The sequence below is a fragment of the Oryx dammah genome, unplaced genomic scaffold (assembly GCF_014754425.2).
Source record: "Oryx dammah isolate SB20612 unplaced genomic scaffold, SCBI_Odam_1.1 HiC_scaffold_17, whole genome shotgun sequence".
Taxonomy (NCBI): domain Eukaryota; kingdom Metazoa; phylum Chordata; class Mammalia; order Artiodactyla; family Bovidae; genus Oryx; species Oryx dammah.
In genome coordinates, this window is record NW_024070201.1 from 77,538,749 (window position 1) to 77,564,161 (window position 25,413).

A 25,413-nucleotide genomic window follows, 5' to 3' on the forward strand; every position below is an offset into this window, starting at 1 on the left:
GCAGCACCAATTCCCAAAAAATTTTATTGTTTCAAGTGGCAAAACGTTATCAGTTTCTGTGGGGCCCCTGGCAGGGCGGAGGGAGATGTGGAGTGGGGCTGGGCTCTGCCCATTACAAAAATCAAACACTTTTATAAAAAAGGCTATAAACTGGTATCAAAAGAAAACCCAAGGGGGGCTGCAGGAGGAAGCAGAGAGGGAAGCGGGAAGACGGCAAGGGACCAACACCGTGGAAGATCGGTGGGGAAGGGCGGTGCAGGGGAGCTGGGACGCTTGTACAAAGTGCATGTCGGGGCCTCCCCCAATGCCCCCAGAGGCGGACGGGCAGGGGCTGTGGCCTGGGGAGGCTCAGCCGACTCCCCACTGGGGACCCCACAGGGACGGGCACTGCCTGAGACTGCCAGATGGGAAGGACCTGCAACAGAGGGGAGAGAAGTGGCTGGATGGGGACCGGGAGGCAGAAGGGACATTTCAACTCCCTGCCCAGGTGCCCCTCTGCAAGGCCCCACGTGAGGAAGGCCCTGCTGGGGACCTGCAGCCTAGTGAGTGCTCCCCAGGGGTGCCAGACCAGAAGGGCAGGCGGACCACACTCAGGCCACCATCCTTGAGCCTCAGGAGGAAGGCAGGGTGGACGCCCCCAAGCCGAGACCCAGGACTCCGGAGCTTGGCCTTAGCCGTCTGCTTCCAGCCTCGGAGTGTTAGTGGCTCAGTTGTATCCGACTCTTTGCAACCCTATGGACTGCAGCCCGTCAGGCTTCTCTGTCCATGGAATTCTCCAGGCAAGAATACTGGAGTGGGTAACCATTTCCTTCTCCAGGGGGGTCTTCCCAACCCAGGTCTCCCGATTGCAGGCAATTCTTTACCAGCTGAGCCACCAGGGAAGCCCAAGAATACTGGAGTGGGCAGCCTGTCCCTCCTCCAGCCTTGCAGAGGAGGGCCATCAAAGCAGGTCTGGGGCCTCCGGAGGCCTCGGGGCAGGGCCCCCAGCAGCCCTGAACCAGCCCCCAACCCCAGACGGGCCAAGCCCAGCTCCTGCCCGCACCTTGACTTCTTAGACCTTCTTCTTCTTCAACTTCAGGGCTTGCAGCCAGTTGGGCGATGATCCTTCTGACCTAGAAGGCAGGGGGCCGAAGTCAGACCAGCACCCTGGCACCAAGTGAAGAGTGCCGATCTGTGGCATGACACCCCCTCCAAGCCTGTCTCCCTGTAAAGCAGGGTTTTCCTCTTAAGACTGAGACGGGTGGTTCCCAGCCCGCAGATCACCTACCCTGAGGACTTGTCTGGCTTGGGTGGGAGCGCGTGGGGCTTGCCCAGCCCGGGGACCTTGCAGGACCTGGAGCGCTGCATTGCCGCCTTGCCCTCCGAGGGCTCCCCCTCGTCAGCCGAGCGGTTCCGCGAGCGCAGCTTGGCCTGCGAGGAAGCCGGGGAGCAGACGGATGTCAGCGGGGCCGGCGGGGGCAGGGAGGGCCAGGCCTGCTCCCCAGAGCGCAGGGTCCCCGGCCCAGGCCCAAACGCCCTCCACAGCCCTCTTACCCCGGGGAGGGGAAGTCGCTTAGCGATGACCTGCCCCAAGGGCGGGCTGTGCCTGGCACCCACAGGCCCTCGGAGAGACACTGCTGACCTGAATCCAGCCCAAGTGGCCTGGACAGAGCCAGCGGGGACGCCCCCAGGGTCTGCACGCCCTGCGCCCTCTGCCTGCAACATCTCCCAACTGCACACACTACGGTCACCCCGAGTCCTGCACCCCACCTCCCACCTCCCTCTGAGCGGCCCGCCCTGGCCCTGCACCTCCAGGACGCCTGAACCTCCACCCCGCTGCACCGCGGTCGCCCTGCCAGCCCGTGGGGTTCTGGGACCCAGACCCTCCGTGTTCTTCTCTCCATCCCGCCTTGCGCCCACCACGGGCACAGCAGGTGCAGAGAACGGACAGGGTTTCGGAGCTTAGATGGACAGACAAATGGACGGAGGGCAGGCTGGATGCCACGGGGTGGCACGGCCAGAGGGTACCTTCAGGGCCGACGGGCTCAGGCCAGGAAACAGGCTGACTTTCAGGCCCTTGGTCACCCGTGTCCTGCGGTTCTGAGGCTCCTCGACCACCTCTTCATCCGAGGACGGCGCCTGCAAAGCCCGTGGCTCTGCAAGGACCCGGGCAGGGACTCAGCACCGGGCGGTGACCCCAGATCCCCTGCCCACCGCCCATGGGACAGCAACACGAAGGTCGTCAGGACAGCCCAGCCCTACCCGTGGAGTCTTGGAACAGCCTCGCGTCCGACGCTGCAGCCTCCGACAGGCCCAGCGTGCCCCCAGGCCGGATGGCCGGGGCACGGTGCCCACGCTTGCGCCCCAGGTTGGCACGGCTCCGGTACATCGCACTGTCGAGGATCTCGGTGTCCTGCGGGGGTTGGGGGTACACGCCACTGCTGTCACCTTCGCGGAGCCGCCCCGTCCCAGCTTCCCGCCCCCCAGGCTGAGACCACCCCACCAAGAGGGAGGTCCCAGGGTGAGACCCAAGCTGCAGGACCTATACACCCCCTCCACCTCCACCCGACGAGAGCCCACCCACTGACCTCGATGAAGGAGAAATCCTGGCTGGGGGTGCTGGCCAGCGGGCCCTGGGGGGTCTGCTCGCCCTGCCTGGCCCCTGCGGCATCCTGGGTGCTGTCGACCGCGTCTGTCCAGCTGGCCTCCCCGTCCGGCTGCGGCCTCCAGGAAGGCAGGGGGTCCCGGCCCGGCTCCCGGGGCTCCGCTCGGTCTGCACCTGCCGCGGCCCCTTCCTCCTCCGACGGGGTCCTGGGCCCCGGGGATGCCGACTCCTGCAGGGCCGGGGCCTCAGGGCTGTAGGCAGCCAGCCTCTCCCCTGGCTGGCCTTGGGAGCCCGTGGGTGGGGAGCGGGCCAGGTAATCACCAGGGCTGCGGGGACAGAGCAGAGGCCAAGGTAATGCGAGGCCGCGGGGCCTGCCCAAAGCCTCCCGCGCAGAGAGCCATCCTCAGCCTGTTTCCCTGCAGCCCATCCATGCCTCCCCCTGGACTGCACGCAGGGAGCGAGCTGGGACAGCCCGGCGTGTTCAAATGCCAGGCTCCCCACTTCCTGAGACGATGGGGGAGTCCCTTCACCCCCAAGGGGTCTGCTAACTACAGGGTCACAGGGGGCACAGAGTGAGGCTCTGAACACCTCGCACAGAGCCGCACACGGGGGACCCCAAGAGCCTTAGGCTCTTCTAAGTACAGTCTCTGCAAGCGCGGAGTGAGACTGAACACCTTGCACAGAGCCGCAAGGGGGGCGTGCCCACCAAAGCGATCCTCCAGCTGCCAACGCTGTGGATGCTGGCCCTCCCGGGGTGTGGTCCGCCTGCCGAGCCCCACCCCCGCCCTCCAGCTCAGCCTTCCCTGCGCGCCTCTGCACACGCGGCCCTCCGCGTACCCGATGGCGCGCCTGACAAGCTGCTTCTGCCCCGCAGGCGCCCCCGGGCCCTCAGTCAGCCTGCATCCGCCTGGGGCGCCCTGGGCCCGCCTCCCGCCCCCCGCCCCCTACCCAGCACACCCTGGGCGCGAGCTGCCAGCCCCGTCGCAGGTCCAGGTGCTCTGTCCCCACGGCCCGCCGCCGCCTGCGTCCCCGCGTGGCCCAGGGCCTGGGACAGAGCTGCCGTCTGCCGAGGGGCGGGGACGCCACCTTGTCCCCGAGCTGCATCTCCAGCCCGCTGTGCCCTCAAGACACGACCCGTACCACCCGGCTCGCGCAGCGCGCTCTGCAGCTCACAGCTCTGCACCCGGGAGCCTGTGTGTGGCCCAGCTGCCTGCTTGCCCCCAAGACAGACACACCCGCACACACTCATGGCCCGTCTCCTGCGGGGAAGAGGGCACCGGTCACTCCTTCCACACACCGGCACAAGCACCACGGAGCCACACCCAACACAGAGACACACACACACTACACACACACGCACAGCACCGCAGAGCCACACCCCAGACACACACTGGACACACACACGCACAAGCACTGCAGAGCCACACCCGAGACACACACACTGGACACACACACACACAAGAACTGCAGAGCCACACCCGAGACACACACACACACACAGAGGACACACACACACAAGAACTGCAGAGCCACACCCGAGACACACACACACACTGGACACACACGCGCGCACAAGCACTGCAGAGGCACAACTGAGACACACAAACACTGTATACACACACACACACGCACAGCACCGCAGAGCCACACCCAACACACACACACAGGACACACACACACAAGCACCGCAGAGCCACACCAAACACACACACACACACACACAGACACACACACAAGAACGGCAGAGCCACACCAGACACACACAGACAGTACACACACACACACAGGACACACACACACACAGACACACACACACACAGACACACACACACACAAGAACCGCAGAGCCACACCAGACACACACACACACACACAAGAACCGCAGAGCCACACCCGAGACACACACACACACTGGACACACGCGTGCACAAGCACCGCAGAGCCACACCCGAGACACACACACACAGTGTACACACACGTGCGCACAAGCACTGCAGAGCCACACCCAACACACACACACACACAGGACACACACACACGCACAAGCACCACAGAGTCACACATGAGACACACACAGACACACACTACACACACACAAGTGCCACAGAGACACACCTGAGACACACACACACACCCCATGCACACAGGCATGGGAAAGGCGGGCAGTGCCTGGAAGCTAGGCCATGAGCCCCAGATCCTGGGCTAGAGGGGAAGAGCGTGAAGCAGGTGAGTCAGCGCCAGGCCAGAAGCGGGGAGAGCAGGGGAGCGCCTGTCAGTCTGTCCTTCCCCAGGCTGCTGACAAACAGAATCAGGAGCGCCCTGGAGGGAGGGAGGGGCAGCCTCACCGGGCAGCAGCGCCCACCAGCCTCTCCGGAGTGAGGCAGAGAGGACTCTGGGGGCAGAGGGGACGCTCGGGGCAGGCCGGGGCCAAGGGGCTCCAGACCCGCAGATGGGTGGGCAGAGACATCCACACCGGAGGGGACCCGGAACACCCGCAGCCCCATGGGCCTTGGGGGAGGCCCTGCAGAGGGGTGGGGGGAGCACGCATCCCGCCCACTGTCTGCACCAGGTGCCCAGCCTGAGGGCCCATCTCAACTGACACCAGCTCTGCCCCTTGCCCGTCAGGACTCTGAGGATCCCGAGGGCCAGGACTTGATCCAACCCCACCCCCAGGACCATTCCAGGGACAAACACGGGGGTCCACGTGTAACAGACTCGTTTCCTCGTGATCAAGGCTCCAAGAGCTAAAATGAGAGCGATCGGGACGGAAGCTGGAACGATGTGTGTATACGAGCAGCAGCTGACCTTGACTCGAAAGAGACAGGAAGAAAATGCCAGCCACATACAGGGGCCCGCGGGAACACCAAGGGGCAGCGTTCACAAGCTGTGGGCCCTTGAGAAAGTCACGCTGCCTCTCTGGGGCTGCTTCCCCCGCTCACAGAACGAGGGGGCCAGCCCTCAGAAACCGAGGGTCCTCTCCCAGCCCACAAAGACCCCCCCAGATGGCTGGGAGGATGCTGTATCCCTGGGGGGGTGCGGGGGCAGGAGAGGGGGCGTGCAGCAGCTCTTGGGGGGCCCAGGAGCGCCTCTCCCCCCAGGACAAGGAGCCCGAGACACGGAAGGGACACGCCGAGCGCCCACACTGCTCTCATCCCAACTGTTCCGACAGCAGTCCAGCAGATGGCCACCAGCCGGGGGGCCTCCATCCCACGCAGGACAATGGCCAGAAACGTCCCCCAGGGCCCCACATCCGTCCACATCTGCTAAGTGGGCGTGAACACTGGCGGTGAGCACCTGGCTGGGACTGACCACGTGTCCGCAGCTCTGACACTCCCCACACACGGACCCCCAGCCCAACGTCCCCCGGCGGTGTCGGGAGTTGATGACGCCCACTCGTCACAGGCAGGAAGCCAGAGCAGAGACGGGCCCTGCTCAGGCTCACGGAGGCAGTGGCAGAACCTGGCCCCAAACCTGACGGACAGGCCCAAAGCTAGGGGCTCTGAGCTGTCCTCAAGGACTTCTCGTTACCAGGAGAACCTGCAAAGCTTCCTCCAGAGAGCAACTTTCCCGAGTGTAGAATTTCCCCGAGTCAGAAGCTCAGAACACCAGCCCAGTGGATGTTAATCAAATAAGCTCGAGAAACATCGCATTGGAGAAAGGTAACCAGGTTTCCATTACTGCTGTACTTTCGGTGCCAAAAGCCCTACTTCCTAAGTCTCCCATACGTCCACTGAGCACACAGTGTTAGCCAAACGTACAATATGGCCCAAAAAAGCCAGGCATTTTCAAGGTGTGACGGGGAACGGAGCTCAGACAGCTGAGCTTCTCTGCCAGAACCCTGCCCCTTCCCCAACCCAGTCCCCCAGCCAGCCTCTCTCTCCATTCTTAACAACAGGGGAGAGTCTCCCCCTACCCCCCAACCCGCCTTCAGAAACACGTGGAGGGCGGTGGGTCCCACTGCCTGCAAGTCGAAAAGCCTTGAAGGCATTTAAGGCCCAGAAGTCGGAAAGTGGCATTGCTGACTTGGTGACCTTAAGTGGGTCATACCACTCGACCTGCAAATTGGAAGTGATAAAAAAAAAAAAAAAAAACCTTTTTTTGCTTCACAGGGCTGGTGTGAAGATCATGGAGAGGAAGTGTTGGGGATGGCAGAGTTCTGAGCATCCTGGGAAGAAGACTCAGGGGCAACCTTGGGTGGCCTATGCTCTCGCCACAACCGGAAAGTCACAGCTCAGAGAGATCTGGTCACTCATGCCCTTCCCTGCAGGCTTCGCCCCAGCCAGTGCCCCTCCAGCTCCATGCAGCAGAAGAGCCCAAAATGCGCCCCCAGGCCTCGCCCTGGCCCCAGGCTCTGCCCACCTCCCCTTCCCCTCCCCCGCCCCGTCCTCAGCCCCAATGCCTCTGCCGACACCTCCGACACCCCAGTCCCCTCTAGAGCCTTCCTGTTGCCTCCGGCCCCTCAGCTACCAGCACCCCCTCCTCCACTGCAAACACAGCTTCCACCCAGCACTCCCTCCTGTCTCCCCTTCATAACACATGAGAAGCACTCCCCTCCACCCAGGTCTGGCAAAGGTCAGACCTGCGACTCAAGTTGAGAGCATTAAACCCAATCTCAACGGCCGGAAGTGACGGCAAAATAAACATGATGCCTTTTAAGCACCCTTAAGTGGGGTGAGACACCGCCCTAGTTGGTTCTAGAACAGAATTATTTCAGAGTCAGACTGTGGTTGACTCATAAAACTGTTTTTTTTGGACGGGGGGAGTTCTTTTTCAGCCACCCTGGGTGTGGAGGCCAAAAGGTCACCAGGCCAGATACCAGGTCCCAATGTTCTTCGGGTTCCCTTTTGAAGCAAGGTTTAATTCTCTGCTGGTGTGGCTGTCTTTTATTTATTTATTGGCTGCGCTGCATGGTCTGTGTGCAGAATCTCAGTCCCCCGATCGACCAGGGACTGAACTCGGGCCCACAAGCAGTCAAAGCGCAGAGTCCTAAGCACCGGACCACCAGGGAAGCCTTGCCCTTGGGGGCCTTAAGACAGGACAGGCAAGAAGCATGGAGGTCCTCCCCGCTGGCAGAGATAAGCGCCACTGCCCGCTCCACGCTGGACCTGCCCAGGCAAGGATCATGCCAGGCCTCACCCCCCAGGCCCAGGAATGTATCGTGCCCCCCAGGCCAGGAGCATCCAGGGCCCGCCAGAAGCCATCCCGCACAGGACGCTTCCTCCAGCACCCAAACAATTATGCTGCAAAAAATCACACCTCAACCACCACAGTCATCGCTTCAAAAAAAGAAACTCACCTGTGTGTCAGCGCTCCATTTAAGAAATAAATGAATGAAAGAAAAATTCACACTCCGAACCATCCCAGTTCTCTGAATACTAGACGTTTTGGGTGAAGAGCAGCTTCCACCCCAAGTAGAAAGGAGGCCATTTCCAGGGGGCTGTCGCGCCCTCCCACCCAGGGCTCCCTTACCTGGGTCCAAAGGCCGGGGACTCCTGAAGCCCGTATCCATCCTCCTCCGGGCAGATGACCACGGGTGGCAGGAAGGGGTCTCCGTCCTCGGCGTCCAGCCCACTCATCTCGCCGACCCCGAGCTCTCTGGCCTCTGAGGGGCCTTGGGCCTCCAGGCCGGGGGCTGAGAGGTCATCATTCCCCACACCTGGTTCCGGGGACTGGCTGATGTCCCCCAAGCCACATTCCCTGGCTTCAGCTGGGAGCTCCACGTTCCGGAGCTCTGAGTCCTGGGCCCAGTCCGCCTGGTCCAGCCCGTGTCCCCGTGGCCCCTGAGAACTCTCCGAGTCTAGCTCACAGGGCACCTCCAGATGCCTCAGGCCCAGACTGTCGCCCCAGTCCACCCCGCCTGGCCCAAGCTCTCGGTCTCTCGGCTCGGGAGTCCAGTCTGCCTGACCCACTCCATGCTCCCTCGATTTAAGGAACTCTCCCGCCTCCGTGCCCGACCAGTCAGTCTGCCCCATGTCACCCTCTCTGGCCTGGCTGGGGCCTCCGTCCTCGGAAGTCCAGTCCTGGTCCCCGACTCCGAGCCCCCCGGGGGCCTCCACCCCTCCGCTCTGCGGACGGCAGACTAACCCTTCGTCCGTCATGCCCACGTGGTCTGCCCAGCCCGTCTGTCCCACACCATCCTCCCTGGCTTCGCCAGAGCCGCCGGCGCGCACACAGCTGGACACCTCCAGGTTCCGGAGGCCCAGCTGGTCAGTCCAGTCCACGGCCCCCTCGGGGGGCAGGAAGGGGCCGCCTCCCAGGTGGCCGCAAGGGCTCAGGCCAGCCCCGCCCGCCCTGTCGTCGCCTATTATCCCAAACTGGGGGCTCCGCTCCACGGTCTCCGCGCAGAAGCTGCCGCCCCAGCCCCGCGGCCCCGGGCCGAAGGCCGCCTCTGGCTGGGCGCCCACGCCGAGGCCGAAGTCTCCAGCCCAGCCCCGCTCCGCCCCTTCCCTCTCAGCTTCCCCCGGGCTCCGGGTGCCCCCAGCCTGCAGGCCCCCAACCTCCCGGGAGGCAGCGCTGCCTTGCCAGCCGCCTGGGTCCCTCTGCCCTGGAGCCCCGTCCTGCGGCTGGGGGCCGCTGGCGGGGAACACGCCCCCCGCCTCGGCGGTCTCGGGCCAGCCCGCGTCCCTGCCAGCCGCCCCGGGGCTCACTAGGCCAGGGGTCTTCTTCTCAAACTCCGTGTCCTGCCGCTGGGCCTCCTCGAGGCTGAAGCCGGCACTCAGGGCTCTGGCTGCAAAGTCCCGGGGGAGGCCCCCGCTGTAGTCCGGCTCCCAGGCGCTCCTGCCAAAACCGCTCCTCCCGAACCCCGGGCCCTGCTGCCCTGAGTCCTGGCTGCTGCTGGACCTGCCGAGCAGGTCCTTCTGCCCTGATTCCGGACCCTGCCCCTCTTCATCCCGGCTCGTGTAGGCACCCAGGGCATCTCTCTTCCCAAAATCCCAGTCCTGAAGGCTTGCATCCCGACCGCTGTAGGTCCCTAGAGAATCCCTCTTCCCGAACTCCTGGTCCTGGAGCTCCGCGTCTCGGCTGGAGTAGGTGCCCTGGGAATTCCTCTTCCCGAACTCTTGGTCCTGGAGCTCCGCGTCCCGGCTGGAGTAGGTGCCCTGGGAATCCCTCTTCCCGAACTCCCGGGGCTGAAGTTCCACCTCGTGGCTTTGCGGAGTGCTAGGCTTCCCGATCGCCCAGTCCTGGGCGCCGAGGACCCCGGGGGCCCCAGCTCCACCCACGTCCTGGCCGCCGACCTCACCCTCCTCACGGTCGAGGGCACACCTGCCGGCCCATTCCCCAGGGCCCCCCTCCCCGACTCCGTGGCCACACTCGCTGGCCCAGTCCCTCTCTCCGAGGCCTGGGTCCCCTCGAGGGCTTGCAACTCCCAGGCCGTAGTCCCGAGAAGCATCCTGGGACCAGGTGGAAGGCCGGAAACCGCCAGGATGTGGGCCTCCTGCAATTCCAAATTCACTCTGCAGGTCCTTCTGGGCCCAGCCGAGGAGTCCCTGGGAATCAGAGAAAGAGCGACACAAAGAAATGGGGCTTGCAATTAGTCAGGGTGGCGATCGGTCCAGAGCGAGAGTCCGCGCTGCCTAGTGCCCAACTCTGGCTTCGGAGAGCCTGGGTTTGGATGCGGGCTGTGTGACCTTGGGCAGATCACTTAAGCACTCTGGGTCCCCGGGGTCCCCATCGTTCAATGAGGTCAGTTCCTACGGCACGGGGTAGGACGAGAGGGTTAAATGGAATCACTGAAGCCGAGGGCTCAGCAGAGGTCCCGGCACCCCGTGGGGCCTCCGCGGCAGATCCCGAGGTCCTGTTTACCGCCCTTGGGCAACACCTGGCGAAACGCCAGGAGCAGGGCTGCCTGGCAGAGGGATCTTCCCGGGGCTGTGGGGGCACGCATGGCCTCAGTAAGGAGCGTTCAAGACCCTGCGCCCCTCCACAGCCGCCCCTTTCCAAGGCAAGCTCCCCAGGGCACTCTTCACCCTTCCACCCCGCGTGAATCCCCAGCCCCGACCTCCCCAAGGGAAGCTCACTCCTGCCAGCGGCCGCCCTGCGAAGCCCTCTGGGGTCCTCACCGCCCGCCCCAAAGGGACGGCCTCCTCCGGTTCAGGGAGAAGACCCAGCCAGGGCTTCGGCTCCCCACCCCGTCCGGAACTCCCTGACTCACTCGTGCGGCCGGGGGAGCCCTGGGCTCGGGACTGCGGAGCCGGCCGGCCTCGTCCCGCAGCGCGGCGTTGGCCAGCAGCCTCTCCAGGACCGACACGCTGGGCTCCCGGTCCCCGGGCCCGGCCATGGTCCCGGCCTCCGGTCCCCACCCGCCCTGGGGCCCACTGGGTGCGGCAAGTGCTGGGACGGGGCTGGGCTGCTCCCCTCGCCCGCCCGGACCTGTCCAACGGCCCTGGCCCCGCTCCCGGCAGAGCAGCTGCAGCTCTCAGCGCCCCGCCCGGGGGCCAGTTGAGTCACCGCATCCCGGGCGGACAGACACACCTACCGCGGACGGACACACCTACCGCGGGAGCCCAGCGGCCTTAACTCCTTCCTGCTCGTTCCCCAGGCCCCGCCCAGAGGCCCCGGCTCCTCCCTCCCCCCAGCCCCGCCCCTGCCAGCCGCGGGCTGGGCGTGAAAAGTTCGTTTCAAACGCCACCTGGACCCCATCCCTGAGACTGCTGGGCAGCCCGGTAGGAGAAAGGGCACTGACTGGCCCTGGAATCGGTGCTCTGGCCCTAGCCCAGCTGCCAGCTTACTGGGTAACCTTTGCACAAGGCTCTGCCTCCTCTGGGCCTCTGCGAAAGCAAGTCTGAACTTCACAGGAAGAACACTGGCAAAAGACGCAACACCCAAGCGTTCGCGATGGGCGCTAGTCTGAGTACTTCACAGGCACTGCAGCCATCACCCTGCGAGGCAGAGCCCAGCACCACTCTCCCTATTTTACAGACGCAGAAACTGAGGTGCGGGCAGGAAAGTAACGTGTTCAAGCTCACACGTGGGCCAGGAACAGGGCCAAGACAGCACCTCGGCAGTCTGGGTCCAGGACCCCCGTCTATCTGGCTCTGCTGATGCGCTTCATGAAACCACCCGTCCTCACAGACTGAACGCTCAGGATTGCCAAGCCCTGCACCCAGCGTTTCCCACGTCTGTCTTGCCCACAACACAAGCCTAAGTGTCCTCGGCCGCTCAGTCGTGTCCGACTCTTTGTGGCCACACAGACTGCCAGGCTCCTCCATCCATGGAATTTTCCAGGCAAGAGTACTAGAGTCAGTTGCTATGCCCTCCTCCAGGGGATCTTCCCACCGCAGGGATTGAACCTGTGTCTCCTGCACTGGCAGGCAGATTTTTAACCAGCAGTGCCACCTGGGAAGCCCCCAAGTCTATGAGGCAAATGTCATCATTGTGAAAGGGCTCTGAAGCTTGGAGATCAGCGTATGTTCCCGAGACCACTCAGATGCAGACTCAGACTAGACTCTAAGCAGCAGCCCATACCCTCTGCTCTGCCAGCTGAGCAGACGGGAAGGACCTCCAGGGCAGGGGCAGAGGTGCCTGCTCACGGCTGGATCCCAAACTCTGGACACAGGGCATCCGTGTTGAAACAACGAGGCCTCCCGAAGCCCCTGACTTCTATTCTGAACCCTGCCCAGGGCCCCCCTTACCTCGGAGCAGGCGCTGGGGGTCGGGGTGCCCTTCAGCTCAGACGGGGCACCCCGCCGTGTGGTGGGCGGGGGCGAGGCCAGCAGGTCGTCCAGCCACTGGGAGCCGCTCTCGGGCCCTGTGGGCTCGGGGGATGCCCGGCGGGGGTCTTGAACCGCTGTCCTGGGTCGGGTGGTCTCGGCCAGGGCCAGGGCCATGGGGTCCTCCTCGACAGACAGCGCCTGCCCAGGCTCGGGGGCGTCGACAAACAGGACGCAGGGCTGGTCCGGGGGCGCTGGCTGCTCTTGCCCCAGGACAGGCTCCAGGACGCGCAGGGCGGCCTCCCGGGCAGGTGGAGGGGGCTCCCGTTCCCCGTGTGTCTCTACCTGCAGCAAGGCTGGTCCAGGTGGGTGCCCTGCTGTTGGTGAGGACTCCACAGAATGGTCCTCCCCACTGCCCATCGGGCTCTGGGAGGAGCCCGGGTCGTCCCCCGGCCCCCGGGAAGCAGGTCTTCCTGGCCCCTCTGCAGCCAACGGGGACCCTGGCCCTGGCTGGGACGCGCCTTCCTCCCGGGTGGACGCAGGCCAGTCCCTGGCCTCCTCGTGGATGGACACGGCCCCGCCTCCAGCCTCCTCCTGGGTGGACACGGCCCCATCTCTGGCCTCCACAGCCTCCTCGCAAGTGGACACAGCCCAGTCTCCCGGGTCCTCGCAGGTGAACGCGGCCCCTCCTCCGGCCTCCTCCTGGGCGGACGTGGCCCCGTCTCTAGGCTCCTCCCTGGTGGACGTGGCCCCGCCTCCAGGCTCCTCCTGGGTGGACACGGCCCTGTCTCTGGCCTCTGCAGCCTCTGCGGCGCCACCTCCGGCCTCCTCCCGGGTGGACGCAGCCCAGTTTTCAGCCTCCTCACAGGCAGACACGGCCCCGTCTCCAGCCTCCGCGGCCTCTGCAGCCTCCGCGGCCTCTGCAGCCTCCGCAGCCTCGGTGATGGGGGAGGGCGGTGGGGAGTCCAGCCGCCACACCCCGAGGCCTGCAGGCCGTGTGGGGAAGGTCCATTCAAAGGAGTGAGACAAGCTCCAGCTGGACTCTGTCCCACTCCCCAAGGGGTGGTCCAGGGCAGACGGGCCCCCCTGGGCCTGGGGCAGGGCGACCAGTGAGCCCCCCAGCTGCTCCCGGTCTGGGCCGGGAGGCCGCAGCACACCTTCAGAAAACCGCCGCTGGGCCAGGCCGCCAGCAGGGCAGTCCTCATCCCCCGGGGCCGCCCCGTCCCCGGATGCAAACGTCCGAGGCAGGTCCAGCAGCTCACCCGCTTCCGTCAGGGGTTGGGGTGCTGTGGCTGGGGACCGCTTGGGGCTGGGGTGCCCCGCGAGCTCCCGCACCGTGGGGCTGCCGGGTCTGGGGGCCTCCGGGGCGGCCACAACTGGGACCCCTGGGCTCGCAGGCAGGTGGTGGGAGCCTTCCTCGGGGAGGCCCGCAGCTGGGGAGCCCAGAGTCTCGGGGGGCAGGGAGGGAGGCCCAGGAGCAGCAGGACTCTGGGCCTCTGGACGGTGGGAGTGAGGGAGAGAGCCCCCCTCAAGGGAGTCAAGGTGAGGAGACTTGGGGCCCGAGCCCAAGGCTTCAGCGGGGAGACCCAGGCCGGGGGTGCCTCCATTCTCCAAGGTGAAGCCTGGACCAGGGGGCACCCAGGGCTTGAGAACCTGCAAGAGAAAGTCAGGAGCTGTCACTGCTCCGCAAGCTCAGGGAGGCCCCTGCCCACCCCCGAGAGACCCCAGGTCAGCCCTGGCTGCCCGACACTCTCACTCCATGGGGGGGAAACCGGGGCACAGGGACAGCCCCCAGGACAACCGATAGAAGCTCCAGAATGACCTCAGGCGTCCGAGACTGCTAGGGCCCCCAGACCCTCCCGTGTGGCCCTCCCCCCATGAAATGCACAGCGCTCCATTCCCAGGGGACCACTCAGACCACGCCCACCCACATCCCCCAAGCCCAAAGCTCATGTGAGGAGTTCCCTTAAGGGTCCAAGGTTCATGGGTCAGGAGCACTGGCTTTGTGTGCTTCCCTGGTGGTCCAGGGGCTAAGATTCCACACTCCCAATGAGGGGGGTCCTGGGTTCGATCCCTGGCCAGGGAACTATATCCCAAGTGCGGCAACTAGAAGTTTGCATGCCGTGACTGTACATCGCTCGAGCTACAGTGAAGATCAAAGGTCCCGTGGGACCCAGTGCAGCTGAGTATGTAAACAAATAAAATATGTGTTTTTAAAACTGGCTTTGTAAAGGAAAGGCAAAAGGAAACTAGAGAGTCTGGCTGGCTGGGTGCGTGGCCTCAGGGTGGGACTCCACCAGGCCCAGGGCAACTTCAGACCAGCTCCTGGGAGCAGCTCGCACCCCTGCTCTGAGCATCCACGGTCCCAGCACTGCCCAAGGGGCAGCGGGACCCAAGATTCAGGCCAGAAGCCCCGGGGGCGGTTGAAAGCGCTTGTCGGAGACACTGGCACCTCCCCTGTCAGCGGGATGCCTTCCCACGCGGTGTCTCTCTGAGCCCCAGCGTCCCCACCTGCAACCCAGGGCCAGCGCAACAATGTCCACCTCGTGGTCAGGAGAGGATTCAGCAAGATCTGCGCACCCGGCCGCTGTGAACAGCACGGGGGAAAAACAGACACCCTGGGGCCCTGGGACCCCCAGCATGTGACCCCCCTTCACCCTTGCACCGGCCCCTGCACCCCTGCAGGCCGCAACCTGAGTCTCGCTCTATCTGACCTCTGCCCTCCCCAGAGGTCACGCCCCCCCCGCCCCCCTGCCTTCTCCCATGGAGGGCTGTCTGCCCCATCACCACCTGACCGCTGGACCTGGGCAGGGGGGCGTCCTGCTTCCGCGTCAAGGCCACCCTCCAATCCTTCCAGCCCCCGCAGTCGAATCTCAGGTTAATTTAGAGCCTGTGCCCTTAAACCACGCCCCCCAGGAACCCTCCTCCAAGAGCCCGGGACAGACCCCTCCGCCCCCAGAGCAGAGCTCCTGGACCACAGCCAGCGCTGCCCCTGGTAAAGAGCTCACAGCGGTTCCTGAAGCCCCACAACTGACCCGTCCAGCATCCTGGCTCCGCTCCCTGACCTCCTCTCCCCGACTTCCCCAGAGCCCACCTCTCTGAGGGTCCACCCTAGACCTCGTCCTCAGCCAGAGCCCCTCCGGAGCGTCAGGTCTAGGGGACCTGCTCACCCGTGTCCACCCCTGTCCACCCGGCACCCTCTCTCCCTCCCCTCCGCCCGTCTCCTCCCTTCTCCCCGTCCCCCTCCCCTCTCTCCTCCACCATTGTGTGAACCCCCTATACTCCCTCCCCCACTCCAGTTTAACCTAATGCAATACAGCTCTGCCCCAGCTCCAGGCTGCACCAGGGCCGCTGGAGACAGCCGCCACTGGGATGGTGGGTTCCCTGCAGCCGCAGCCGCCCCGGGCTCAGCCAGAACGCCCAGCAATCCCACGACATCCCCCTTCCACGCACCCCCACCTCCCAGCGACGCTTTCCCATCCGGTCTGTCCTCAAACCTCAAACCTCTGCGCCTCTGCCCAGGCTCTCCGGGCTGAGGGCCTTGCTCTCCCTCCCCAAGGACTCAGAGACCCCCACCAGGGCGCCCCACTCCTGAGCCGTCCCTGCTCAGAGCTCAGGCCAAGCCCTCCTCTCTGTGTCCAGCATCACAGATTTTTTTCCTTCTCTACTGGAACGTTTCCATCAGCACAAAACTGCCCTCATTTCTTCTGGCTTAAAAAAAACACACACATGCTCCTGTCCAGCTCTCCCATCTCTCCAGCTACACCCCTTTCCTTAAACCTGGGCTCTGCATTCAGCACCTCTAACCTCAGCACCTTGGGCCCGGCCTCCGCTGAGCCCCCTCCAAATGGGCTCCCTTCTTCACTTCCGCCACCCTGCTGCTCCGGCCAAGTTCAGCCACGACCCCCCATGCAACCCCCCATTCTCGGGGAGCTCCTCCCTTGCCCCGAAGGCACCATCTGATCGCTGACCGCCCGCCCTAGTCCCTCCTCCAGCCCGGGCAGCTCCTGTGCTCCACGCCGGCAGGGTTCCCTCCCTCACCTCTGCTCTTTCCTGCGTCTCCTGGGCTCCTCTGCCAGGCCTCCATCTCCCTCCCAAGCCTCACCCATGCCCTCGGGGACCTCAGCCAACTCCAGGACCATCTGCACACCGACAAGTCCCTGCAGCTCCGGACTCAAACGCCCCACTGACCCCCTTGGACCCCGCTGGACGAGGCGTCTCCAGCTCAACAGATCGAGAAGCAAGCTCCTCCGGTCTTCCCAACACTACAAAGCCCCCCCTTCTCCGTAAAGGGTAACCTCCCAACCACTTGGGCCATAGACCCCCAGCGGCACCCTTCACTCTCCGTTCACGCCCCACAGATCAGCCTGCCTGCAAGTCCCGTCCACTCCACCTTCACATCAGAGGCGCCCCCCACCCCGTCTCCCCCAGGGACTGCCTCCAGGATCCACAGCACCGTCGTCTCTCACCAGGGCGACCCCAAGAGCCCCCCGACTGGCCCCTGCTGCTGCCCTTGGCCCCTGGCCAAGATCTTGGGCAAGGAGACTCCTTGCAACTGCAGCAAGGTCACACCTCTCCTCCAGGCCCTCAATGGCCTCTTTCCCTCCTGCAAGCCAGCACCCCCTCACCCGAGTGGCCCATCACCACCCAGTCTCTGTGACCCAGACACCCCAGCTTCCTCGCTGGGTGGAGCCCACATCCTTTGTAGCTGCAGCTCCCTCTGCCAAAAAGGCTGTTCCCCAAACATCCAAGAGCTCACCCCATGCCCCACTTCCTGGCAAGGACTTCCCGTCACCCTTGCCCCGGGACCCATGCAGGTGGTGTCCCAGTTGCCTGTCTGATGCTCTGCACGTCTGCCGGGTCACAGGGCTCCCAGCGTTGGAGTCTGCCTCCCCGCGTTAGAAGGCGCGTTCCTCGGGGAGCAAGAGCTTCCCTCGTGGCTCAGACAGTAACGAATCTGCCTACAAGGCAGAAGACTTGGGCTTGATCCTTGGGTCAGGAAGCTAGCCAAGAGAAGGGAACGGCTACCTGCTCCGATATGCCTGCCCAGAGAACTCCGTGGACAGAACAGCCTGGCAGGCTACAGTCCACAGGGTCACAAAGAGTCAGACAAGACTGAGGGATGGACACACACTTCCCTGGAAGCAGGGGGACTGTGGACGCTTTGCTTGTAGCTGTCTCCCCGGCACCGGGATCACAGTGGACGCTCGATAAATACGTTTGGACAAATGCACACACTCAGGTCTCTCCCCCTGCCGGACGGGACAGCCTCCAGCTAGCAAGGGCTCTTGGAGCAAGACAGACCACCCTTCGCATCATTTACTCGGGAACGCAGACTGTCCACCCCCGAGCACACCATGGGCAGAGGGGCTGTTAACAGGAGACCCCCGTGAAACATCATTTCCCCTCTTCTGCGAGAGGGCAGGCCTGGCCAGGGACCGTGCTGGACTCGGATCCTGCCTTCAGCCCCTGGGCAAGCTACTTGGCACCTCAAGCCCCGGCGTCTGCACCTCTCGCATGGGACCTGAGGGGCCTACTCGGCCAGAGTTATGACTGGGTTACGTCAGTCAACATCCCCGAGGTTGCCCAGCAGACAGCAGGCCGTCCAGGGCAGTCATCCTGGACACTGTAGGAGGCTCAGGGCCTCAGCCACACTTAGCCAGGGTGGCCTGGAAGTTGAGAAATCTGAGTCCTGACGCAAGTCACGTAAACATCCTCCACAGCCTGTTTCCCCAGCTAAACTAAGGGAGGTGGGAGAGACGCACGAACGAGACCCTTCCAGCTCATAGACTGCGTCGTAGTGGGTAGGAACTCACGTCGGTCACGGGCTCAGAGACGGCCGGCTGGGCCAGGTCCCCGTTGAAGGCCAGGTCCGAGGGGGACTTCCTGTGAGGGAGAAAGAGGGGAGATGGAGGCACAGATCAGAGAAGCCTGGCGCGGGTGGAGAAAGAAGGGGTGATCAGGGGTCTGCCCAATGACCGGAACAGAACTTGACGTGCACCCCGCCAGGGGCATGTCCTCCCAGGGGACAAAGACTCTGGCGGCTCCGAGAGAGAGCACCCCAGGACCAGCACACATGCCCCACCTTCATGTCAGGGGATAAGCCCCCCCAACCCCTCTGGGAAAAGCCTGCACAGGCCCAGAGCCCTTGGGGCTCCTGGTAAGACCACCAAACCCCAGAGCCCTTGAGGGGTTAGGGTTCTCCGGGCCAGGGCAGCTGGCCCCTCCCCAGCCAACGCTTCTGGAGAACTGCAAGGGGAGACCACCAGAGGGATTTTGCAAGGTCGAGGCTGCTCCTTTCAAGCCAGGCTGGGAGCAAAGGAGGGGAAAGAGGGCGGAACCCAGCCTGGACAGGGCGGGCCTCCTGGGAGCCCAGGGGGACAGGAGGCCTCAGGTGCCCATATTCCCAGGAGAGGCTGGCAGGCACCGCGGGCGAGGCTCTGGGCCTCTAGCTCGGCTCAGACCACAGCAGGGCCTTTTCCGCAGCAGGAGCGGGGTCAGCTGGGCCAGAGAGCTGCAAGGCCTAGGGGGCAACCAGCCCAAGCTGGTACTCCCTGCCCTGAGGATGCTCCAGGCAGCTGGGACCCTCAGCCTCCTCCCCGGGGCCCAGGGACACGTCCAGGTCAGGAGCCCCCAGGACACGCTGGCACCAGCTCTGGGAAAGGGGATGCTGCACGCAATGGCCTCCAACCCAGCTGTGTGGCCCACACGCTCACACCCACTGGCCTGGCGTCAAGGGGCGTTCACGGCTTTCCTCTACCGTCAGACTCCTCTTCACGGCCAGGCTGTGCCACACACACACACACACACACACACACACACTCCAGCAGACACACAAAGACACACACACACTCCAGCAGACACACAAAGACACACAAAGACACACACACACACACTCCAGCAGACACACAAAGACACACACACCAGCAGACACACAAAGACACACAGATACACACCCCAGCACAGATACACACACACACACCCCCCCCAGCACCTGGCACACCGCTGCACCCACAGGGCGGGCCAGCAGTTAAGAGCACACACTGGAATCAGAGAGGCCCTAATTCTAACCTCAGCTCTGTCTGTCACTTGCTAAGGGACCAGAGGAAGTCACTTTTGAGCCTCAGTTTCCTCATCTCTAAAATGGGCCTAATACTCCCTTTACTACACAGAATAGCTGTGGATTAAGTGAGGCAGCATTTGGCTCTCCATATTAAAAAAGCACTGAAAATAAACTTCCAAGCTATACATCTGAATTCTCCTACAGACTCTGTACAGAGGATGACTACAGAATAAAGCACACACTAACTCAGTCTGCAGGAGTGGGGGTGGGGGGGAGGGCGGTGGGTGGTCCGTGACTCTGTCACCGGTTGACCAGCACGCACACAGCACGCAGCATAGCTAACCTCCAAGGGAAGATCACCATCTCACAGGAGACTACCCACCCTGTCCTCCAGGCTGGCTGCAACCAGACACACAGCCCCCCACCCCTCACCTCTGCTCAGGGGTCTTGCTGGGCTCCTCGGGGCAGTCGGCAGGAGACCCCGCGGGCCCCTCCTGGGACCATTCCTTAGAGAGGGTCCCAGTGTCATCCCTGGGGCCTGGGGCCATGCCGTAACTCCTGGGACCGTATCTGGAGCTGCCATCGTGGTTGAAGGTGAGGCGGGAGCCCCAGAGGCGGTCGGGGCTGGCCGGGCCCTCTTTCCTGGGCTGGTCCATCTTGGCCAGGATCTCCTCCACCGTGGGCGCGGCGAAGCGCTCCAAGGCTGGGCGGAAGGGGAGGGGCGCCTTGCGCACGCCCCCAGGGGCGGCGCATCGGGCCGGAGGGGTCAAGGGGGGCGTCTCTTCTTTCCCAGGCTCCTCTTTCCCAGGCTCCCGGGTGCCTTCTCCCCCAGCCAGGGCCTCCGCTGCAGGCCTTGGAGCAAACGGAAGGGGCCGCTTGTTGCCGCCATAGGGCTGGGGTCCCGCCAGCATGTTCATCTTCCGGGCAGAAGGCAATTCGGCCAGAGGACCCCGGGGAGGCCGAGGCCCAATGGGCACCAGCAGGCTGGGCTTGGCAGGCAGGGCTGGCTTGGCAGGCAGGGCTCGGGGTTTGGGCTTGACAGGGGGTTTGGCGCGAGGGTCACCTACCAAAAGGAAAAGGCTGGTTGAGAAGAACAGGAAGCAGAACTTCACCTCCCACCCTATGTACTCAGAATGTTCCCATACCCTTCCAGGTACAAGTCAAATGTCACCGCTTCCATGAAGCCTTCCTGGATTTTCCAGACACATCCCAGAAACATCTTCCCCCATCTCCAAATTCCCAAAATGTCTAGCCAGTCACCCTTAAAAGTGAAAAGCCATTTAAGGGCCCAGCTGGCAGCTATTTCTCACTGTACCCACTTCACACCTAGTACACATTCTTACCAAGTGAATGGCCAGATGACCAAATGGGCTAATAAATGAATGCCTGCCTGCCCACGCCAGGCAGTCGGCCCTCCATCTCCCCCAGTCTGGTCCTTCCCTAGAGCATGCCACTCTGCTAAACTACATCCACAGCAAACTCGTTCTCCCAGCTCAGCTTCCCTACCCTGCCACCCTGCTGCCCCCCTCCTCAGGGGCACACCCAGGCCACCTCCCCGCCACCATCCACTGTGAGACCAGGAACGCAGTCTCACTATTGACCTAAGCCAAACAGAAGGAAATCTGCTACAGAAGGAAAAAAAAGACCAGAAACATACCTTCTATATAAGGCATTTCAATGCCAAATAAAAGACCTCGAATTACTCATGGCTACAGCCCTGCTAATAGGATCCTTTATCACCCACTCATTCCATTCGGCAAGAAAGGCATCTAGACAGGGAGCCTTCCACCCCTCTGTCCCCCACACCCAGGCCTCAGTTTCCTCCTCTGTCAAACAGGTGGTTTGATCCATATCCTCTCCAAGATTAGCGTGTTCTCTGCTGGAGAGCTGTGATCTCAGTTCCGAAGGGTCTCGACTGGAGCACAGGACCTCTCAGGCTCATCACGCTTGTCCTCAAGACTCCTCCCTCCCTCCCCAACAGAGTCAGCCTTCACCCACCAGCCCCCAAGACCGAATGGGGGTTCGGGCCTCGGGCCCCCTTCCCAGCCACCCTGCTCCACCCTGCACCCACAGGTACCTGGCTCAGAGCCAGCGGATACCAGCTCCTCGTCCAGCTCGCGGGGCGCTGGGGAGGCCATGGCTGCGCCTTCCCTGGGAGCAGACACTTGCCTCACATGCGGCAGACCTGGGAGTGGGGGACAGAGGGCTGTGAGCTGGGGGCGGCGGAAGACCCAGGAAGAAAAGAGGCAGAGCGGAGAGAGGGCCAGAGAGCTGGGCGCTGGCAGCGCGCCGTCTCTGACTTCTGGCGGAGGCCGGTGCAGGACAGGAAGCGGGCGCTTCAGAAGGGGCGCTGGGGGAGGTCACGGGAGGTCCCCGGCGGCCACGTCCTCCCCTCTGCCCTCCCCGCCCCCCACACCCTGCGACAGCTCTCCAAGTCCGTCTCCTAACCCTAAAGTCCTGCAGGTCCGAGGAGCCGGCCCCTGCTCCCTCCTCCAGCCAGCTGTGCAGGACACCCCACTTACCACTCCCAAGGCACCCCCCCACACACACTCCTTGGGTCCGGGAAGCCCCGCTCGCAGGATCGACTCAGGGCCGGGGCAAGAGGGCTGCCAAGTCTGAAGTCTCCCGGTGAATCACCTCGCGGGAGACGGGAAAAACCCGCTCCTCCCCAACCTGGGCGCCGCCCACCGCCCGCCTGCCCCGCGGGCCTCCCCTTCCCGCTCCCTGGCCTGCCGCTGGGAGTGGTTCCCTCCCCGCCCCCCGAGTTCCCCTCCTCCCTCCACGTCCCTGCCCCGGCTCCCGCCTCCTCCAGAGCCGTCTCATCCAAACACGGAAAAATAAGGAATAAAAAGTAAACATCTGGAATACATTTTTTTTCCCTTTAATTTCTCAATCGCTTTGGCTTCGGCTCGGAATTTGATGAGGTAAAGTCAGGGCCTAGTCCTGTTGCCATAGCAATGGCCTCCCACTGGATTTCCAGAGCCTCGCCAAGAGGAAGGAGGAGCCGGCCCAGGCCCGGGGCTGGGAGAATGAGACCTGGCTCGAGAACATCCGGGGGGCGGGGTGGCTTGGGGGAAAAACTCCCTAGGGCTCCCCTCCTGGGCCCGTCACCGTGGGAGGGTCCACACCTGACCAGAAGGAGCTACCTGGGCATCACTCTCCAGCCTGGGCCTGACCCGAGGGGTTTCGAGGGAGACTGCGGAAGAGATTTTAACCCACGTGACAGAAGCCTCTGGCCGAGAGCAAACGGTGCCCCTCCTCTCGGCCTGTAACTGGAGCTCCGGGTCTGCTCCACCAGGATTCAAATGCTGGGTGGGTCTCCTGCCTTCCAGCTCTGTGACCTCAGGCACCTTCCTCACTGCTCTAAACCTGTTTCCCTGTATGAAGAACACACTGAGACTTAACACACTGGTTAAGACTCCGCACGTCCACCGCACACTGCAGGCAGCACCAGTTCGATCCCTGGTCAGGGTACTGAGGTCCCACATGCTGGGAGGTGTGGCCAAAACTTTAAAAAAAAAAAAGGCTCACACGAGATGATCCATGCAGCTGCTGACCTCAGTGCCCAGCACCCAGTAAGTGGCCATTAAACGGTGGCTCCTATTAGGAGGCTTCCCTTGGAAACCATCTCGTCCTCTCCCCCAACCACAGGCTGCCAGCACTGCAGACCATGCCTTGTCTCCCAAAGAACCCAGTCTTGTCACCTGTTCTCAGACACTTCACCACTTCCTCAGGTCCCATCCTGGGTCCTAAGCACCATCCCACCCACAAGAGCCCCCTGGACTGACCACTGCCCCTGCCTCCTTGATAGAGCCCCCGGCCCTCTGTTCCAAAGGAAAAGCGATGTTTCCTATCACCTGGCATGCATGGGGTCCCTGAGGACAACCCAACCCTCTCCAACCTGCAAGGGGCCCTGCCTTGCCCAAAGTCACCCACTCCAGCTGGTCTGGCAAGATAGCAACAGATCCAAAGAAGGGACCTCAGGTGCCCAACTTCCGGGAAAACCTCTCACTTCTGACCCTGCCCCAGCTTGTTCCCCAGATAGGAGGGACTAGGCAGGAGGAAAAGAGACATCCAGGCCCGTGCAAGTCCGGTCAGCCAAGTCCGGTGCAGCAGGCGCGCTGTGGGTGGGTGAGTAACATTCACAGCCGGCCCACTGTGCGTGGAGGAGGGGCACGCGGCAGAAAACATAAAATTAAAAAAAAAAAAACACGCAAGGCTGTTTCCTTGTCCTTGAACGTTATTACCAGGGATACATGGTGTGGGTGGTTAGGAATGGAGACCAGCTGGTCCAGAACCGAAAACCCTTTCACCTGGAGGCTCAGCCGAGCGGGGAGCTGCAGCACCCAAGAGGGAGGGCTCACCCCCCGCAACTGAGGACGGGGTCTCAGCAGCTCAGACGCCCAGCGGGAAACCCGGGTGACCAGGGCCGGAGAGCAGAGCTGTGAAAATCTCAGCGGCTCTGAGTATCCCCCATGCGTTAAGAGTCCAGAGACCGGCTGGACCCTGAGGGCACAGGGGAGACACCAGGCGGCTCCTGCCCCGAGGCGGAGGCCCAAAGAAGCCTCGCCGCAGGCAGGGCCGCCTCCGCCGACCCTGAGATCTCCCTCCGGCCAGGGCCGGAGAGAACCCTGCCGCAGGAGGGAGGGCCAACCGCGAGATGGGAGAGCCCGGGGCGAGGGGCCATCTGGAGGGGCCCGGCGGGGAGCTCCGGGCACAGGGGGCAGCGGCCGCCGGGGGGAGGAGACGGCGGGCTGGAGGAGGGGGCGGCCAAGGCCCCGCGCGCGGGATGGGGCGCCGCCGGCCGACGGACGGACCGGGGCCCAGGGACGCGCGCCAGGCGGGGGCGGGCTGGGGAGGCCGGGGGCGTGCCGGGGGCGGGGGGCCAGCCGGGGAGAAGGGGACGAGGGTCCCTACGCGGGCTCCGCCCGCCGCGGGCTCCGCCTGCAGCCTCGGCCCCCTCCCGGGCTCGGCCGGCCTCGCTTCAGGCCCTGCTCCCTGCGCCCCCGCGCATACGCCCCGGCCCCCGGGCCCCCGGGCCATGCAAACTTTCCTCGTGACGGCCCCCCGCCCCCAATCTCGGCCGCGGTCTCAAGGCAAGAGCGCCCACCGCCCCCGCGCCTCGCCCCCGCCCTGGGCCCGCCCCCGCGCACTCACGCTCTGCCCCGAGGTCCGGCTCCACCAGGCCGGCGCTCCGCACCCCGTCGTGAGTCTCAGGCGCTGCCGCCGCCGCCGCCGCGGGACCGAGCCTGGAGGAGCCCGGGCGGGGCCGCCCTGAGCCCGCCACGGCCCCTCCCACGGGCCCGCCCACGACCCCGCCCACAGCCCACCGGGCCCTGCCCTTAGCCCCGCCCCTAGCCCGCCTTTATCCCCGCCTCCGGGGCGCCTTGCCCCGCCCACAGCCCGCCGGGCCCCGCCCCCGGGGCGCCTAGCGAGTGTTGGGGCGCTTCGCCAGTGTCCCAGCGCCGCCGAGTTCGCCCGGGCGCATGCAAACGAAGCCGGCCCCGGCCCACGAGGGCCTGCCCCGGCTCGGACCCCCGCGAAGCTGATGCAACTCGGCGCTGGGGCGGAAGGCCACCGAGACGGCGGCCTAGAGAGGAGGCGGCCCGGTCCCGGGCGGTGGGCGGGCTGCGGCCCTGCGGGGCCAGCGCGGGCGAGGCTTCCCCCGGCCAGCGCCTGGGGCCGACCCTGGGGCCCTCCGCGCGCGCCGGCTGTCTGCAGCGCGCGGGGATGACCGCTGACCCTCGCGCGTCTCCTGTGGCGCTTGCCTCCGCACTTCCCAGGTGGCACATCCCTGGTCAGGGAGGGCCCCTGGAGCGGGGCACGGCAGCCCTCTCCAGCATCCCTGCCTGGAGAGTCCCATGGACAGGGGAACCTGGCAGGCTGCAGTCCACACAGCGTCGCAGAGGGTCGGACACGACTGCAGCGGCTTAGCAGGCATGCCTGCTCCGCCCAACATAAATTCCTCCTAGCCTAACAATGCCGCATACCCCTTTCCTCCACAAGAAAGGCTTCACACATACTCCACCCCTTTCCTGAACCCCTATCAGGCTACACCCCACCCCCACCCCAACACACAGCACTCTTCCCCCCCCAATTCTGCGGGCTCAGGTTTC

At 64.2% G+C, this 25,413-nt stretch overlaps 1 protein-coding gene across 1 annotated transcript; it reads right to left on the bottom strand.

Annotated features, from left to right (window-relative positions):
- TNKS1BP1 (tankyrase 1 binding protein 1) lies at positions 1-25,089 on the bottom strand. Its single transcript, XM_040257731.1, has 13 exons — positions 24,743-25,089; positions 24,455-24,633; positions 21,375-21,482; positions 19,730-20,360; positions 18,051-18,120; positions 12,217-13,887; positions 8,054-10,071; positions 2,568-2,910; positions 2,242-2,392; positions 2,008-2,135; positions 1,268-1,410; positions 1,046-1,112; positions 1-422 (listed from the first exon to the last, which is right to left on the bottom strand). The coding sequence occupies exons 1-12, from the start codon at positions 25,087-25,089 to the stop codon at positions 1,052-1,054; spliced, it is 5,850 nt and encodes a 1,949-aa protein (XP_040113665.1). The 3' UTR covers positions 1-422; positions 1,046-1,051.
- Positions 25,090-25,413: the final 324 nt, after the last annotated feature.